We start from the raw sequence: 17,470 nt of genomic DNA, 5'->3' as shown, positions 1-17,470 counted from the left end.
ACCCCCTTTATGCAAACTTGTGTGTTCCTGTTGCACACAGTGAAGTTCTCTTTGGGTTCAGATATTGGACAGAGAGCACTGACACCATTGCACATTCCTTCCTTGGCACAGTCAGAATCATTCCGACACTTATCTGTCCTGGATTTGAAATCACACTGGGCAGTGCAGCACGGGCCTTGGCTGGGGCTGCAAACAAACACAGATTGAGGATGCCAAGAAAAAACATGAACCATTCCAAACAGACTATTCACCCTGAAGCCTACTCAAGCACTCAACAAATCTGTGATTTGTCCTAATTAAATGTTATTTGAAAAGAATTTTTCCCATAGCATAATTATGCTTATGTACATCTCACTCATTGTATAAAGCATTTTAATCAAAATCAGTACTTTATAAAGATGCAGGTAAGCAGATTCAGATTCTGAAATCCCCAGTAAATGCCCAGAATTAAAGTGTGGTGTAACACATGCACAATACCTGCACTTTTTGCCTGGTTTTAACTTGCATTTTTTATCTTCTGGTTGGTTTGCATCATAACAGCATTCATCTTTACACTGGTCACTGTATCCACAATCACACTGTTCTCCTTGTTCAACCAGTCCATTACCACAGATGGGCTGCCCAGACTCTGAAAAATGCCAGTATATTTATGTACAAAGCAGTACAAAGAATATGCAAATACTTATAAACCTTAACAAGCGCCCAGCTAATCATGACTGAAAGAGCCTGGTAAAACTGGACTTTACACTAGGGCTCAAGTCACTTGCATTACTGCTTGACACCCAGCTTAGTCATTCCTACAGTTCATAGAATTTTAAGCCTCTGAGTAAAAGGTTTTGATGTGTAAGAGTGGGAGTATAAGAACAAGCTTTCTGATCAGGCTTCCAGGGAGCTGCATCCTTTCCTTTAACAGTCACAGGACCTTGAGGCAAAGGCTGATTGTACTGGGGTCAACTACTCCAAAATCCAAACCTATGTGAGCTCACAAAATTTGTGAGAGCTCATACATCAGATTCCAGAAAGAAAAAATCATGCAAAATCCTTTTTCATGTCTAAATAGGATTTCCCTGCAATTTAATATGTGCTCCTTACCTCTAGTCCTTTCACAATGAGCATGACTGAAACCAGTCTGACCCTGTTTGTTTACTCCCTCCCACCAGGCATTTACAAAGACAGAGAAGAGCCTCCCCAACCTTCTCTGCTCCACACTAAACAGGCTCTCTTGGACTCCCCTTCTATGTCAGATGCTCCAATCCCTTAATAATCCTTGTGGCCCTTGGCTGGACTGACTCCAGTGTGTCCTGCTGTTTCAGTGCTGGTCAGCCCAGAACTTGACACAGTACTGGAAATCTCAAATTCAATTCTTTACTTGCAGAATCTTTCAGCAAATTAAAAAAAAATAATATAAACAAAAATAAATATTTTTTTTCAATTAAGCATTGTGGTAATATTTTAGCTATTTGGCCTTCAGGAGGATGAAATACATACCAACAAAACAATTATTTCTCTTCTTGTCAAGAACTTGGCTGATATTTCGAATGCTACAGATAGAGAACTTATTGTTGTTAAGTTTGTCCCCAGATGTAGCTCTTGCATACATGATATAATTGCCATTTTCCTTCTGCCCCAAGTTCTTGGACTCTCCAGGAGTGCACTCCATTCCAGAATCATGCTGCAAAACAAATATTTTACAACTATCTAAATGATGGCAGGTGCAAAACTAACCTGGATTTGGTAATCTTAACATAGAATAAATAAAATAAACCATTATCTTACACTCTCAGGTTCTTTGCAATACAAAAACTGTACGTAAACCCAAGGTATAATTTTGGGTTCTCTTTGTTCTGTTGTTGTTTTTGTTTCCCCCAAGACAACAGTAGCAAGAATCTAGTTCCTTAAGTTTTATCTTATTTGCATTCTTGGTAGTTTACCCCCAGGTGCACGTACTGGAATGAATACTGACTTGGACAAGCTGCCATCTCCTAAAAAGAGTGGCTTTATGATCACAAAAGGGTAATCAGCATTCTGTGGAATAAAAGCAGGAGGAGTTAACAGAAACCACAGTCCATTCTTCTTGTTTGCTTTGAGGGAGGTACAAAGAGAACTTCAAAACAGAGCAGGAATCAGCCAGTGACTACATCTACAATGTCCAGCATGAGGAATGAAATGCATTGCACACTGGCAAAACAAAAAGCCTCATGTTTTCAAGCTTACCACAAACAAGCTGCACCCTAAATGGTGACAGTCCTGCTCAAAAATATTCTTCTTGGCATCCTAATTCCCTCCACTATTTTCTTAGATCAACTGGTAAGTATAAATCATCTAACAAACGTGAGCCGCTTGCTGAACAAAGTGTCATCTTAATCCATTTTGCAGTGCTTCGTCCTCCTCTCCAGGATAAAGTACAGTACATTTAACAAGGTGTGTGTGACCCTACTCTTCATAAAGACAGAGAAGTATTTAGGGAACAATAATAAAGTACCTTTGTAAGGGACTGAACTAATGTAAGTAAACAATTCACAAAATGCACAGTTGCCATCCCTCTGTTTGTACACAATGTATGTGCACATATGCTCATGGAGTCAGGATTCTGCTGTCCTTGTTTATAAGGAGTAAAGCCTCCATTTGTAAATCACACCCTATGAAATGGTTGAGAGTGAGTTCACAGATCACCAGTAATACTTACAGGGGAACCAAAGTTATGCCCAACCTCATGTGCAAAAGTAATGTGAGAAACCTTGGGGGGCACATGAGAGCCATAGTTCTGGACAGTGATGATTCCAGTGTTCAGAGACTTCTTCTTACCATCAGAATACAATTTGCTTTTCTCACATATTCCACCAGAGCTCCCTGCATTCAGACAAAAGTACAAGTCACACATTTAGAGAAAGAAGTGTTGTGTTACTTGTCTATTGACATCCAGAGCAACAGTCTGCAGGTTTACAGACTAAGAGCTCTCTATAATTAATATGAGCACAACCTTGAAAGTAGATTAGATTTATTCACACAAGCGCTCTCAACACTGATTGGATGCATTCACACAAGAAGTCAGCTGGTTTAGAACAGCTTTTGAGAGCTATTTTGGGCACTCCCTGAATGGATGAGCCCTTGTTTCACCATACCTGTAGTACAAGACTAGCAGGGTGCAATGTCCAACAGAAGTAGCCTCAATCTACATCTTATTTGGATTTCATCAAGTGAAAAAGTACATGGCAAATTCGGAGATCCTCTCTCATAGCAAGAGCATTTATATAAAATGTCATTGTCAGAATAAGTACATACATATATATATACATATATATATATATGTATGTAAGTATCTCATTGTCAGAAAGAAAAAAACCAACCTAAAGCTGAAAATGCTTTTGATGTGTTGGCTAATGAGACCCATGTTTAGAAGGTTGGCAGTCAAGTGCATCATACTTGCTGTCTGGAAAATTCCCAAAATTTTGACTTTAATTTCATCAAATTTTTCCATAACTCGAGTTTCTACTGAAGTATTAATAATGTTCTAAAATCCAGCTATTTTATTGCTAATGTAAATGGTGTCTAAAGACCAGTCTAAAGTAGTTTTCCCTTCTCAAGTAGAATTTTGAGTAAGTGATATATCCCATTTAATATATGTCAGTATGTGTTAAGGATAACAATCTCAAAGATCATAGTTTTTCTCCATTAAATTTAGTTTTGAAAGCAGTTTATGGACTGCACATTCCAATTCCTCCTGTCCTTGCTCAGTGTGTACACTAGCATAGTCATCACAGACCCAATTTCTCATTCACCTTCTGGGCATTACTTTTCCTATGGTTCTTCCAGAGCCACTAAGGTTAGTCCTCTACCATACCAAATGCAGTCATGGGTCTGTTATCTCTTACCCCTTGTATGAACAGTTTCATGTTTCTTCCACCATTACTCACTCAATTCTGTTCAAGCTGTCAATAATGTTCTCATTAAGGTATCCTGTCTCTTGCAAAGTCTCACCGTTGAGATTTTTTTTACATCAAAGGACATACTTTAGACCCAAAATACACAACTAGACTGAAACTAATGAGAAGCAGTTCAAGAAGAGTCATCCCAGTTATTCTCTTATCTCCCAGAATAAGATCTCACTGATTAAAAAAAAAAAAAAATCTTTCAATACTACATAGAAAACCTAAAGGTTCTGCAGTGTAGTTTTCATAGTTGTAAGCTCTGTTTATATAGAGCAGAAATACTTGTTTCACCTGTCACTTTACTGGTCACTCACACCTACCATAAATAAAAAGCAATCCAAGTAATATCACCTTTGTGCAACAAAATAAATGTTTTTCTTTACTCTTCATATCCTGCTCATCAGAAATACACAAAGATTAATACAATATACTAGAAATAGAATTAAACCATACCAAACCAAAATTGTGAAAAGCTTGATTTTTGTGTAATTGCTGTCAGTTTAAAAGGTGGTTTCTACTTTCTTCTAGTGCCTACCTACTTTATCTCATAGCACTGAAGGCTTGTATAGAATTACCTGAAGGAGCTCCAACCCAAGCCAGACCAAGGACTCCATCATCAAAATCACGGTCTGTAAACACATAGGCCAAGCAGTAATCATCATGGTTCTGTTCTGAGTTCAGTTCCAGAAATTTTTCCACACCAATGTTAGGAAACCTAAAGGGATTGGAAGAGTCCTTCTCATCTGTGGTCGTGTTAATCTAAAAGGAAATTGAAACAAACTGTAAGACAGGATTCATTTCAACTTGCACATGCCAGATAAGAGGCTCACTGTTGTCAGTACCTAGTTATAAAGATGTGTAAAATTTAAAAGCCTTGACTGTAAATTACCACCCCAATAATTGGAAAACAAAGCACTACAATAAATGAAGAGTTGCATTTGTGTAGTAAATCCCCATTCTCTTATTTCCTTCTCCTTTTTTTCCATGAGTACCCAAAAACTTGTACTTATCCTCCTAAATTATCACTTTTACAAGGAAGTCCCTAACTGGATAGCCATTCTCTATTTTAGCATTAAAGTTATTGGAGAATTGCAATAATATCTATTCATCACACAACAATGGTGCTGAAACAAAGGAAGTTGATTCCTATAGAAAAACTGACCACAGCTTAATAACAGCAGGAGTGGGCTTTTGACAATAATCACTAAAAGCAAATCAAATGAATGGTTTAGGGCACCATTTCCTGCAGAGACACTTCTGCTACAGAACAGTCATAAAACAATAAATGGGTACAAGTGAACAGAGCAGCACATTTGAAGAACACAGCCTCCCAGCAGCATCAGTGAAGCTGAAATCCTCTCCAGCCCAACTTACTCGGATTCGTTTCACCATGAAGCTGATGTTACGGATCCCTGAAAAATCTGTTGACTGGTAAATGGTGTCAATTGCTTTAACATGGCTGGAAATCTGTCAAAAACAAAAGTATTACAGTTCAGAGATCCATGCACTACACTACAGCTTATCTTAACAGCAATAGCTGCAATGCCTACAATCCTACAATATGGGATATTGTGCTGTGGGAACTTCTATGAGGCCTTTTGAATTAAATCAGGGCCCGCAATGGAAATAAATCACTACCTGCATCATCACCATGCCAGATACCACCAAAGGATTTTGCCATTTGATTTTTATTAACACAATTCTATCCACTTTCAGATAGCTGGCTGTGATACTCCTTTATTCACTGCTTTGGTAAGACAGCACTGTATTTAAATTGTATTCAAAGCACTGTATTTCTTTTTCAGGAAAAAAATTTACTTGTTACAGATTTAGTCTTTCATTTCTAGTAGAACACAAATGTGGAAAAACTAATCATTTACCTTTTCTAAGAGCACACAGAAATGCTAACTCACTAAAAAGCTAAAGGTGACTAAAAGGTGACTTCAGAGCTTTGAAAAATACTACTTGAATTGCCTACATACAGTGTGATAAATAGTAAAATTCAGATCTGCAAGTGGCAGTGAAACTTCAGACTTCAGTAGAAGTATGTTAAAATGCTAGATTATTTTTAGCAAATAATATCAACCCTTTTCTCAGTTAAAAGTATATTGGCAAATGAAAAGCATCTGCCTTTAGCTGCCACTGCTTTTTTTACCATCCACTCTATTAGATACTACAGGAATAGATCTCAGCATTATTAGCTCACAGTGTTTTGAGCTAGAATTTCAAAGGGAATCCTATGCAAGTGTTAAAACAGAGGCTTGGCAGGCTGTCAAACAGGACATAACTCCTCAGGAAATATTCTTTTTCTGAGTAAGAACTGAGAACACTCAGACTGCAAGTCCTGCTCAGAGGTGCTAAACAAATCACAGCTGCCATTAAAGAGGCACAAGTGCCCAGTACTTTTGTCACAGAAACAGCATCTTTTTAGCAAAATAAAAAATGCTGTTTCAATTATGTCAAGACCACTTTAACAAAGGAAACAAGCCATTAGAAAGTAAATAAGCAAAAAGATAAGCTACATTAAAATTTATCAGGACTACCCAAAGAAAAAGCAGGCAATTTAAAACAGAGGGGTTGGAAATACCTGTGCAATCACAGCTTCTCTGGTTCCATAATGCTTGTAGAATAAATGATCAGTCTGGATATACAGCTGGCACGTGTTTTTTTCAGCCTGAGTGGCACGCTTTTTTCTTGAAAGCTGTGGATCATCCTTCTTAGGCTCCTCAACAGGCTTCTACATATGCACAGGGAAGAAACACATTAATTTTGTAGTTTCACATGCTGCACTAGATTACCTAAAAGTAACAGTGGTTCTAAACATACTCCACTAATACAAATAGATTTTCATTCTTTTTCTTTAACTTGTAAAGTTTGATGAATCTTGAATTAAGTACATTATGTTTAGTTTTCAAATACTTTGAATGTAATCTTAGCAAAAGCTCTCTCTGCGCTTCATTTTATTTTACAAAAAGCAGTCAATGTTACATAGATGTTTTTTATTCATGTGATCTTTGGAATTTTTCTTCTTTATAATACTTTTCTAAGATAAACAAACAGTACGTTAGGAAAAAAATCAGCACTGGTGATTAACTTAACTGTACTTAACTGTAGGTACTTAACTGTACCTTCCCTAACACCAGTTATTTCAAACTGTTATTACCTTAGTCAGCTACCTCAGCAAACAGAAATGTTTAAGCACTTCAGCATGGAACAAATGGGGCACTGAACAAGAAGCTAAAGGAACACTGGTTAGGCAGACTGGTATCTGGTAGTGATGCCTTAAGTTTTAGTTTTCCTATTTTCCAGATTCTGTACTGCATTAGTATGTAACTCTGAATTCATAAAAAGTGCTAGCAAGTTCTCTTCACAGTTCAGTGAGACAAAACCTTGAGAACCAGGGACAGCATTGCAGCTTTGGGCCCAAAAAGTGCAAACAACACCAAATTGTGGAGAGCAAACTGAGAGGATGGGACTTCATAACTTGAAGCGGTAACTGGACAATTAACCCCAGTATGGAAATGGACTTATAAAAGTGTGAAAACTCATGACTCAGAGTCCATCTTGGGTAGAGCTACAGCCCAGCTCTTGTACTGCCCAAGGTGTACCCTTTAAAGGCCTTTTAGCAAATCCCTGCTTCATTCCTGTAACACTGTCTGGCCTCAGTTCCAGGCAGCCTCTCTCAAGGCAGCAGCAGCACCCTGGCCCTACAGCACTCACCGCCTGCTGGCCCCTCTCTCTCCCTCTCCATGAAGTTTTACAAGCACATTTCTGGGAAAGCATGCTATTGTTACCAATGCTGAAAAGGGCATTAATGTTGATAATTTCTAGAGTCACAACATAAATAAACTAAGTTGCTGACGCTATTTAACCTATTGCATCACTTTCTGGGTATATATTTAGCTGACACCACAAAATTATGCCAAGAATTGGTACAGCTCAGAACACAACAAAGTCTAAAAGAAACTCAGTAACCCGCTGTTGGAAAAAAAGTATTTTGTGACATGTGGTGTAAACCTGAGTGCAGACCCCCTGTGGGACTCCACTCAGGTACATAGGTTCCTGCCACAGGACACTTACCTCTCACAGCAGCCAACCTGTAATGTCCTGTAATCCCCACAAGCTTACAGGGTTTGTTAGGAAGACCCTCCCACCAACATCACTTAATTTTCCACTGAAAGCACTCAGATATCCCAAGTGTGTTTTATTACCATAACTAGAAAATCTAGAAGTTATTACTCTTTAGAACCAATGTATTACTTGGAGATCAAGGGATCTTGAAACTCTTCCTTCTCAATTGCAATCAAGTATATTCCTCATTTCAAGCTTGATTTCCACATCCATCTGAAATTCTAACTGTTGAAAAATTTGAGATCACTTAGGATTCATTAAGACTGTAAGTAGCACATCTGGGCTACAGAAGCAATGAGAAAAAGAATTTAGAAAAATTATGTTGAAAAGAAACCTCCAGCAATAATTTAAGTGTCTCACAATGTGGAGGGATGATAGCTCACCAAAAGTAAAAGAGACAACATACAAGAAATAGGAAGTTATCACACTAAGTACTAATTAACATAATTCATTAGCCTTTGTTGTACCTCTGTTGTTGGTTCTTCTATACCAGTCATCTGGTACTTCTGCATTCTTTCAAATACTGAATGATCTGCACAACCTCCTTGTGGTCCATATTTATGTGGATATTCTAAAAAGAGGAAGCCCAGGTTGAGTTTTCAAATTCCAAGTACAAGTCCAAAATATGGCTGCATCAGTGCAACTTACTCAGCTGGTGTCCAATACTGTGCATGTGGTTTGAGGGAAGCATAAAAAGATGCAAGGTCTATGCAGCTTTTTTTAATTAAACACTTCTACTAAGACATTCTTAGTTTTACAAACAGAACAAAACTGACATTTGCTTCTTAACATTATTGTCTCAGGCAGCACAAGAAAATATTATGAGCAGTGCCTATCATAAGAACAAGAGCTTTTATTTACACATCTGTACCAACTTACTTCAGCTAAAAGCAGCCTTCAAAATATAACATCACAATGGAAAGTTATTAGATATCAAGTATACTAAAGACTGCTTGGGTAAGAGAAAAGGTTTTTATGCTATTTGGTAAACAAATTAAAAAAAAACTTGCCAACATTCTAACAGGATTTTATTATTTTATTCATCTTCCACTGATTTTTTGGAAGTTTTCACTTTATGCTACTTAACTACCAAGACATAAGAAGGGAAATGCTAATGGATAGAACCATGGTTTAGTTAACCACTAGATGTTAGTTAAACAAGCTGGAGATCCAAACTAGTGAGAATATTCCACAATCACCTGTTTATCAAGGCCGACTCTTGCAACAGTTGCCAGTGCAGATCTCACTGCACAAGGGAATGTGTTTCAGACACACGCGCTCAGCTTTTACTGACAGTACCTACTGCAGATTTGTAACCTGTATTTGCAGAAGCTTCCTCTGGAGATGAGAAATACTGAATACTTCTCCCTTTGATTTCTTTGCAGATTCAACCCCATCATAAATTGGTGCCCAAGTAAGAAATAATGGAATACAGATCTGAATAATTAACAAGTCAGTTTCTGTAGGGCAAACCAGTTTTAGCACCATCTCAGAGTGTCACTTTTGTCAGAAATCTACAAACTTTACCAAGGTTTGTTGTGTTTTGGGATTTTTTTGGTTGATTCATTTGTCTTTTTATTTCTGTTTGGTATGGGGGGTATTTATTTTTTAAAGAGTAGAAATCCGAATTCACAGAGTAAATAGAACATATATATGAAGAGTAGAATTGTAAAGCCTGGGCACCAAGGACCTGATGCCCACATTCTATGCATTTCAGGTGATTTTGCCCTGGGCTAGCTCTAGTCTGGGCTGTGGAGTCAAGGCTTGGCAGTAGCTGGAGCACAGCAGATGTGCTCCCTTAGAGTGTAGGCTCTGTATGGTTTCATCTGACAGCTGTCTCTATTTATCTTTGACTTGGTTTCTTACAGTCATACTGCAAGATCCTACTAAACTATTTCAATATACAGCTTACCTTGTAAATTTATTTCACGACTTTCTACATATTGGTTTCCCTCATTTCAGTTTCCACCACCACACAAATACCATTTTTGAACTGCTATCTCATCACATTCTCCCAGCACAATTAGCCCTAGCACAGTCAGAAGAATGGAGAGAAAAATATGCTCTTACTGCAAGTCACCTCACACAATTTGCTCCAGCATGGTAGTGGAATGCTGATTTGGCTACAACCACTATTAAACAAAAAGCACCACTTTTGGAGTCACCTTCTACTTTTGGGGATCCTGTTTAATATCATTAAATTGGAGCTATGAGCAAAGGACTGTAGATATGATCCTTCCCTTCTCCATCTCCACCACCCTTTTTTCCTCCCTCTATAGTATAAAAAATTCTACTCTATTTATTCTAATGTAAATTTTCATCACCTAGGACCTGACTGCACAGCACCAAGAGTTTATCTCTGCAACAAGAGCAGGTTACCCCCCTGGGGGGGTAATAGCAATGGCCCATCCTGCCTTTCCCCCACACACTGCCCCTGCAGAAAACCACTGTACCCTGAAAGAAACTCCTGCAGGAGCCCCACTCTGAAGCATTATGACAACTGTCAGAACAGGACTGGAAATAAATGCTCTCAGCTTATTACACAAAATGATCTCTCTTTTCTTTCTATCTTGTTTCCCAAAGATGTTAGGAAATCCCTTAACACATTTTTTATACTGACTGCCTGCAATTCAAATATTTCTCACTTCAAAAGTAATAATCTAGTAAAAATCACTTTAAAGCCATGACGGTTAAAATTACAAAAAAATGAACACAAAACAGTCTGTAATAGCAATTGCCAAGATTTTGCATGTGCTGGAAAAGACAAATCCCCCAGAGGCAGATTTGAATCCACCCTACTAATCACAGAGACAGGTAATACAGGATAGTTCACTTTGGAACCATTTCTAACTTCCAGGGAAAGCTGCATATGAAGTTTTTATTTGCTAAATGCTCAACTACCTCCAAACTGTGAAGGCACCATTCCCTTGTCATCTTTTGAGACTTCCTATTTCCACCATCCCCTGCAGCAGTTCCAGTTTTAAATACCTGAAGCTAAGCAAGAACTGCATGGTGCCAGATGACTTGGCCAGTTTTGACCCACAAGACACAAGCCTGTCCATGCTGTTGAGAAGCTTTTCAATGCTCTGAGATGTGCCAGCTCTCTGTGCAGCCCTCTGCCAGCTCTTTGGGATTGAGAGCTTCTTAGCCCATCCCTACCACAACCCTGAGAAGTGAAAAGGAAAAATCCTGCTTTCACCATTAAATGATTGCTTACACTGAATGCAGAGTTGAGAAAACAGGAACATTTTCCAACAGAGCTACTGTAGAAGTTAATAACAGGTTCAATCTTCTAACTAGAAGAAATTATTAGGCAAAAAATTTGCCAATTTTTTCTTTTCCAGTACTGTCCACTTTCAGGTTCTGTACATCATGGCAGAATGTTAAGAAATAATAAAGAGTAAAAAAAAATAATGAATCTAAAAACCACCTGCAAAATCTTGTTATTTCATACCTTCTGACTACAATGTCTTATTCTAACTAGATGGCAGATGATTTTTAATGATATATACTCCAGATGCTCAAAATAAGATTTTTTTCCTTTTGCACTACCTACCTTCCACAAACACATTCCTGAAAATTTGGTTCTTCTTCTAATTATGAGTTAATAGTATGACCTGTTAAGCATTTAGGTTAACCACTTAATAATTACTGAATTTAGGCATCTTGGGCAAGGATGACATCAAACTTCCATAACAAATGATGAAAACCCAATTCTTTAACAGCCATAGAAATGTGCCCAATACTTGCAAAAGCCATAATGGCAGAATAAAACTCAAATATAAGCAGACACAAAAAAAAAATATCCTTATTACAGATTTCATTTGCAGCACTCTGTGATGCTGTGCTCCCATGACAACTGTCATCACAATGTGATGAAAAAGAAACCAGGTTCTCATTAATAACACAGTTTGCAATGGTCAGCCTTATTCGGCAGATAGGGCTTTGCAAAATTACACTTCACTTTCTGTTCTTAGTTGTATGCCCCTTCCAAGTGACCATGTTAATTTTCTGGAAGGTCTGAAGAGGATTTTCCTGTATACTGTTGATCTGAAGAAATAATGATTTTCTATTTTACAGTATGAACTCAGGGATACACTTTAAGCAAATATGATTTTAATAAAGTAAATATATCCTCATCCTTAAAGAAATGTTTCCTAAATATCTCAATGTAAACAGCAATTTGCATCTTTCTAACTGTAAATTATAAAACAGTTTGATCAAGGCTGGTTTAGAAACTAAAATCATTCAACTTGTGTTTCAAGTCATGAATAGAAGGCTGCCTTCCACTGGTCACCAGATCCACTGTAACAGACAAAAGCTGCCTTATAAAGTTGACAATATAATCCCCATTTACAAAACAACTTTTGTTTAACTACTGAAAAAGAACTCATTGAGATGCTAATCATATGTTGCATTGTGGTTTCTGAAAAGCACTAAAAGCATATTGTTTCAAAAGGCTGAAACATGGGTGAGCAAAAAAATACCCAAATTAAAGCAAAGATGACTTTTTCCCTCAGTCTCTCCAAGTCAGAAATGTGACCATTTTTGTTTCTTTTGTCCTACATAAGATAGTGGGACAGTTTGACTCTGTTTCATGAGAGCTAGCTTTAGATTAGAGCAGTAACAACAAATTGACAAATCTACTACAAAGCTTAGCTTTTCTGAGTTGGTGGAGCTTTTTGGAGCTGCAGTTCAATGCAAAAATAGGTCTCATGAAAGACAAGAGTAATTTAGCTTCCCAAGCACTCTTCAGAAAGAGACAGAAGCAGTTGTATACTCCAGATATTTCAGACAACAGAAATCCTAGAGGCATCTATGATCCTAATGACTGAAGTGATTCTATACAATCAGAACACAGGCACATCAGACTGCCCTGGCAGCAGCCAAGAGGAGTGATGTGTTTTTAAATAGTGCTGCTTAGACTCTGCTCCAGGATGGGCTATTTTCAACCCTGCTGAGCAAGCAGCAATGTTCACTCACTTGGTGACTTGGAAGCCATACTGTAGTGCTGCTTTCATGTGCCTCACCAGAATAGATTTAGACCCTCCCCTCTGACAATCTGATTTTGTTTCTAATTGATGGTTTTGATGCACTAGATTTAAGAGGAAAAATGAAGTAAACCATTCCCATACCTGAATAATTAAAAACATCCCAGCATACCCTGCTCCCATTCACTTTATAAGACATTAGTAAGAACCAATTTCAACATAACTTTCTCCAGCTCCCAAAGCAATCCATTTGCTCTTCCAACAGAGCTCACTCCTACAAAACAGCAATAGTAACTTTCATAAAATCAATTTATCTGCTTCTTTAAGGCACAGTTCTATTTCTGTCAGTATTCAATAACAGTGAAGAGTATTTTTAGTCACTCACTATTTACAGCATAAGGAACTGGGACATGAGAATCTTCTTACTTGTCTCAACCTTTGAAAACTGGGCACATCACTGCCTTATGTTGCTCACTTTCCTCCTCCCCCTCTTTTCAACAACAGAGTTAGTTAATAAAATCCTTTATGAAGCTGACAGTGACTTATTTACACAAAGTCCTACATAAGTGGAAGTCCAACATTTCACTATCAAGCAGTGAGCTGCTCATAAGACCCGTAAGATGCAACACAAAACTTAGAAGTATGTGTGAATTATTCACAGAAATGTTATGAAAGATGTATCTTACAGTTCCACACCAGACTTGTAACTTTTGTAACTTTTTATTACTTTTCCCTCACTACTTTCCTGCTACAGCAGTAAAGCCAGTAATACTCCAACTGCAGCTAAGAGGGAAAACTAAAATTGCCCTCTCCCCTTTGAACTGATTCCCCCAGCTGAACTGACCAACAATGCTCTGCAGAGATGAAAATGTAGCTCATGCTGCAGCTTCTCTATGAGAATCAAAAATATGGAATGTTATCCCATAAAATTATTCTTAAGCATGAGTCTTGTAAGCACCAGGAAAATATACACTTAGTCAGAAAACAAATACTGTTCACAAATCCGTAAATGCTTTCGTTCACAAGCTCTTTAAAATTATGGAAATTCTATTTGCTTTTGGGTTTGTAATCATATTTACAGAATGAGATAACAGGAATGACAAACATATTTGCCAGCTCACAGCAATTTTAATATACTCAGAGACAGCACACATACTGCCACTGAAAGAAAATACAAAAATCCCACCCAAATTTGCTGAGTTTTTAGTGGAGAAAGATCATTTCTCTTCACTGCATTCACACAAGAGAAGTAATCAAGGAGACCAATATGGAATAACCCTGTTTTTTTCACTGGTTTACAGCACTGAGAAAATTATAATAATCAAAGTCAAATCACAATCAGAAATTTTCCTCATCTAACTTCCTATTCTTTGACACTTCTTTTCACAATGTAGTATCATTATGACATACTATGAAAATGGTTTATACATATATCATTAACAGAGTGGTTCAAGTAATTTCTAGTGACCTAATCCAAGCTTCCTCACCCAATTCCAAATGAGATTTCAAACCCAAGTCTTCTAGGGTTTGCACAGTGGTCTGATGGGACATATTTTTAAATGAAGTTATGGTTTAAATTGATTTTTAAGCAAGACTGACATCCTGAAGTTAGCTGGAAAGACACTTTGTTAGCTTCAATAACCAAAAGTTAAGTCTTAAACTGACTCTGCTAACATTTACCTTTGATACCTCCTTGATCCTTGAAGGATTCAAACTTGGAATCACAACTTTATTGCAGTACTTTTGAGGTTCAATATAGCTTAAGCATCAAACAAAACTGATTTGTATTATATCTGAAGACTGAACATACATAAACAGGCAGGTAAAGTGCAGGAGAACTCTGGTGGATCAGTTCTGAAGACACAGAAGTATTTCATGGTACTTTTTCATCCTTCTGAGCGTTTGAAACTGAAGCCAGATTTCTGGGGCTATACTTGTCAAATTAAATTCTCTGTACCCTTCCATCAGCTATTGTGTAAAATGGGACATACTGGGTGCCACCACCTTTTCTTAAGAGCTCTCTGAATGCACATGTGAGAGACACAGGCAGGGGAAGCTTTTATTTCACACTAATGTCACCCTCATGAGATGTATGTCATCATTGAGTGACTTGAACTTTAATTATCTTTTATTTTATTCCAGATCACATGGAAGAGCAATCAGTATAGATCTTTTTAAGAAGGTGTTTCAAACAAACATGTATCCATGGGGTAGGAAATGTACTGCCTGCCCACTAAAGCCTGACTGCTAAGGATTTCTTAAAATGGCAGAATAAAGGCTGAGTTTGGTTTGCCATAAATCTCTCTCACACCTTAACTGTATATGAATCACTTGAGGACAGCATGATTTACAGTGTCATACACAAGCCAAAGTCTCATTTGATGCTTACAAATGGCATACAGGTTTTGACATTTAATAAAAAAAGTATTTCATCTGTAGCACAAAATGGAAGTACTCACTGATATCATCTTCATGATAAATGACAGAGTGGAATGGTAGGTTTCTGTCCTTTATGTATCTCTCTGCTGGCTCAATATAAAAGGTCCCACTGTGAGTCTGGATGAATCCTTCAAATTTTCCATCAATAACAGACCCATGAGTGAAACTTCCCTGCTCACCTGTTAAGGGACAAAGTGTATTAGCTTTTTTATACCCTTCAAAAATTCTTTGTAAGACTAAGATTATCCATCACTAAGATAAACAGTTACAGCAAAATCACAGTCACTAAGTTCAGAAGCTTCCCAGTCAGGTGCATAAATGAAATGTTTATAAACCATATAAGGCAGAATTCAACTCTGTGTTTTAAAGCTGGTACCTACACAGCATGTAATTCTACAGTCAAATCCTGTCCTTACACATCCCTTCATACAATTAGCAATAATAAACAATAAAACAGAGCATATACAGAACTTTGAAAACTTTCAAAGAAGGACTTCCCTATATTCAAGACATCTATTGTTCTCTTCAAGCATAATCCTCTTAAAACTGTAGCTAGGTTTAAATCTGCATAGAATGAATTTGTATTTGAAACAGTTACAATGAGGGAAAGTACAACTGTCAAAGTTTAATCACTGACTGCTACAACATGCAGCAGCCCTTCCCTTATAAAGGATGAAAGATTACTCTGCAAAAACAATACTTATACACTCCCCCATTGAGGAAAATTCAGAATCACACTATCAAAAAGCCTTCTGTCCTACTCAAAATAAGTGGCAAGTTGGTCTGCCTAGATGCATATGAAGCCCTGTGTTTTTACTTTTCAAAGCTGAAAATGCTCACTTCAAGACTGCAGACCATGGCTTTGGAATATCTTCAGGAAAACCAAACAAACAGTACAAAGAGGGGCAGAGTAAATCTTAGTCCATTTCTTCTTTCCATCTGCTTTTAATTCTGTAATTCTTCTTAATTTTTAATCAATTTTATCCTTTGTATTCACTAAAATCAGATATATTACCCTTAGTGATAGTAACTCTATATTCCTTTTCCTCCTTTAAACTAAAAATGGCACCTGATTTCTTTTTTCTTCAATATATACAACTTTTCTATCCTTTTTTTAATGCATCAGACTTCTGTGAAGAGTATGTTTATAAACAGATTTGAAATTCAAGTTTTATGAGTATGAAAATTATTAGATAAAATACTCATTTAAGTGTGACTCCTATAAAAGCAGATGGGAGCACAAATATGATAGATGCACTATTAAAGTTTAACAATAATCTAATAATACTGATACTAATTTTCTCCACATTAGAAAATTCCTGTTTAAAATTGCTGCACTTTCATCCATTTTAAAGTGCTATACTTACCATAAATGTGTCCAGTGTAAATGTGGGAGGTATCATAATCAATGACTTGGTTCGATATTTCTACTTTAAAGTCATCACTAAAAAGAGATGTATCTCTCTTCATTCGAAGGTTGAATTGTCTAAAATGAATAAAACAAGATAGTAAATTGGCTTTGAGCTTCAGCTACAAGAGCACTAAATAAAGTACTTCAAAAGGACATTTTTGTGCAAACAATCTGCAGACCTTGTAAAATGTATTTGTAGAAAATACTTTTACTGATTTAGATCTGAGCCTAGAAGGATTTTTAAAGCAAGATTCTTTACCTGCTTTCTATATAAGTAGCTAAGTTTAAAGATTTAAGCCAGAAAACACATTACACTTAAACACTTAATTGTAAAGTGCTGACTTGGACTACACACTAGTTCCCAGTCTTTCAGAAGACACTCGAGTAGTTTAGGAAAAATGCAACTATTTTACTTCACAGCACTTTGAAGCAGAACAGATAATAATAGCTTTTACTTATTTTACTTTTATTGATGACACCTAAGATTTAAATAACTTAAATGAAATATAGGTGAGTTAATCAATGTTTCAACTGAAACTCAAAAAACAAGATGGTCAACAACATCTAAT

The 17,470-nt window shown here is 37.0% G+C and overlaps 1 protein-coding gene across 1 annotated transcript in view; it reads right to left on the bottom strand.

Moving 5' to 3' along the window:
* The window catches only part of ADAM10 (ADAM metallopeptidase domain 10), a 42,181-nt gene that overhangs the window by 5,255 nt on the left and 19,456 nt on the right, over positions 1-17,470 (bottom strand). Inside the window, exons 3-12 of the mRNA XM_063169586.1 lie at positions 16,858-16,976; positions 15,511-15,669; positions 8,528-8,631; positions 6,517-6,666; positions 5,304-5,396; positions 4,505-4,688; positions 2,687-2,850; positions 1,489-1,672; positions 478-628; positions 3-186 (exon numbers count right to left, since the gene is read on the bottom strand). Of these exons, the coding sequence (XP_063025656.1) occupies positions 3-186; positions 478-628; positions 1,489-1,672; positions 2,687-2,850; positions 4,505-4,688; positions 5,304-5,396; positions 6,517-6,666; positions 8,528-8,631; positions 15,511-15,669; positions 16,858-16,976 (1,492 nt within the window). The remainder of the gene's footprint in view (positions 1-2; positions 187-477; positions 629-1,488; positions 1,673-2,686; positions 2,851-4,504; positions 4,689-5,303; positions 5,397-6,516; positions 6,667-8,527; positions 8,632-15,510; positions 15,670-16,857; positions 16,977-17,470) is intronic.

Source organism: Melospiza melodia, chromosome 15, assembly GCF_035770615.1.
Source record: "Melospiza melodia melodia isolate bMelMel2 chromosome 15, bMelMel2.pri, whole genome shotgun sequence".
NCBI lineage: Eukaryota > Metazoa > Chordata > Aves > Passeriformes > Passerellidae > Melospiza > Melospiza melodia.
The sequence above is the reverse complement of the archived record's forward strand: the minus strand, read 5'-3'. Positions and strand labels throughout refer to the sequence as shown.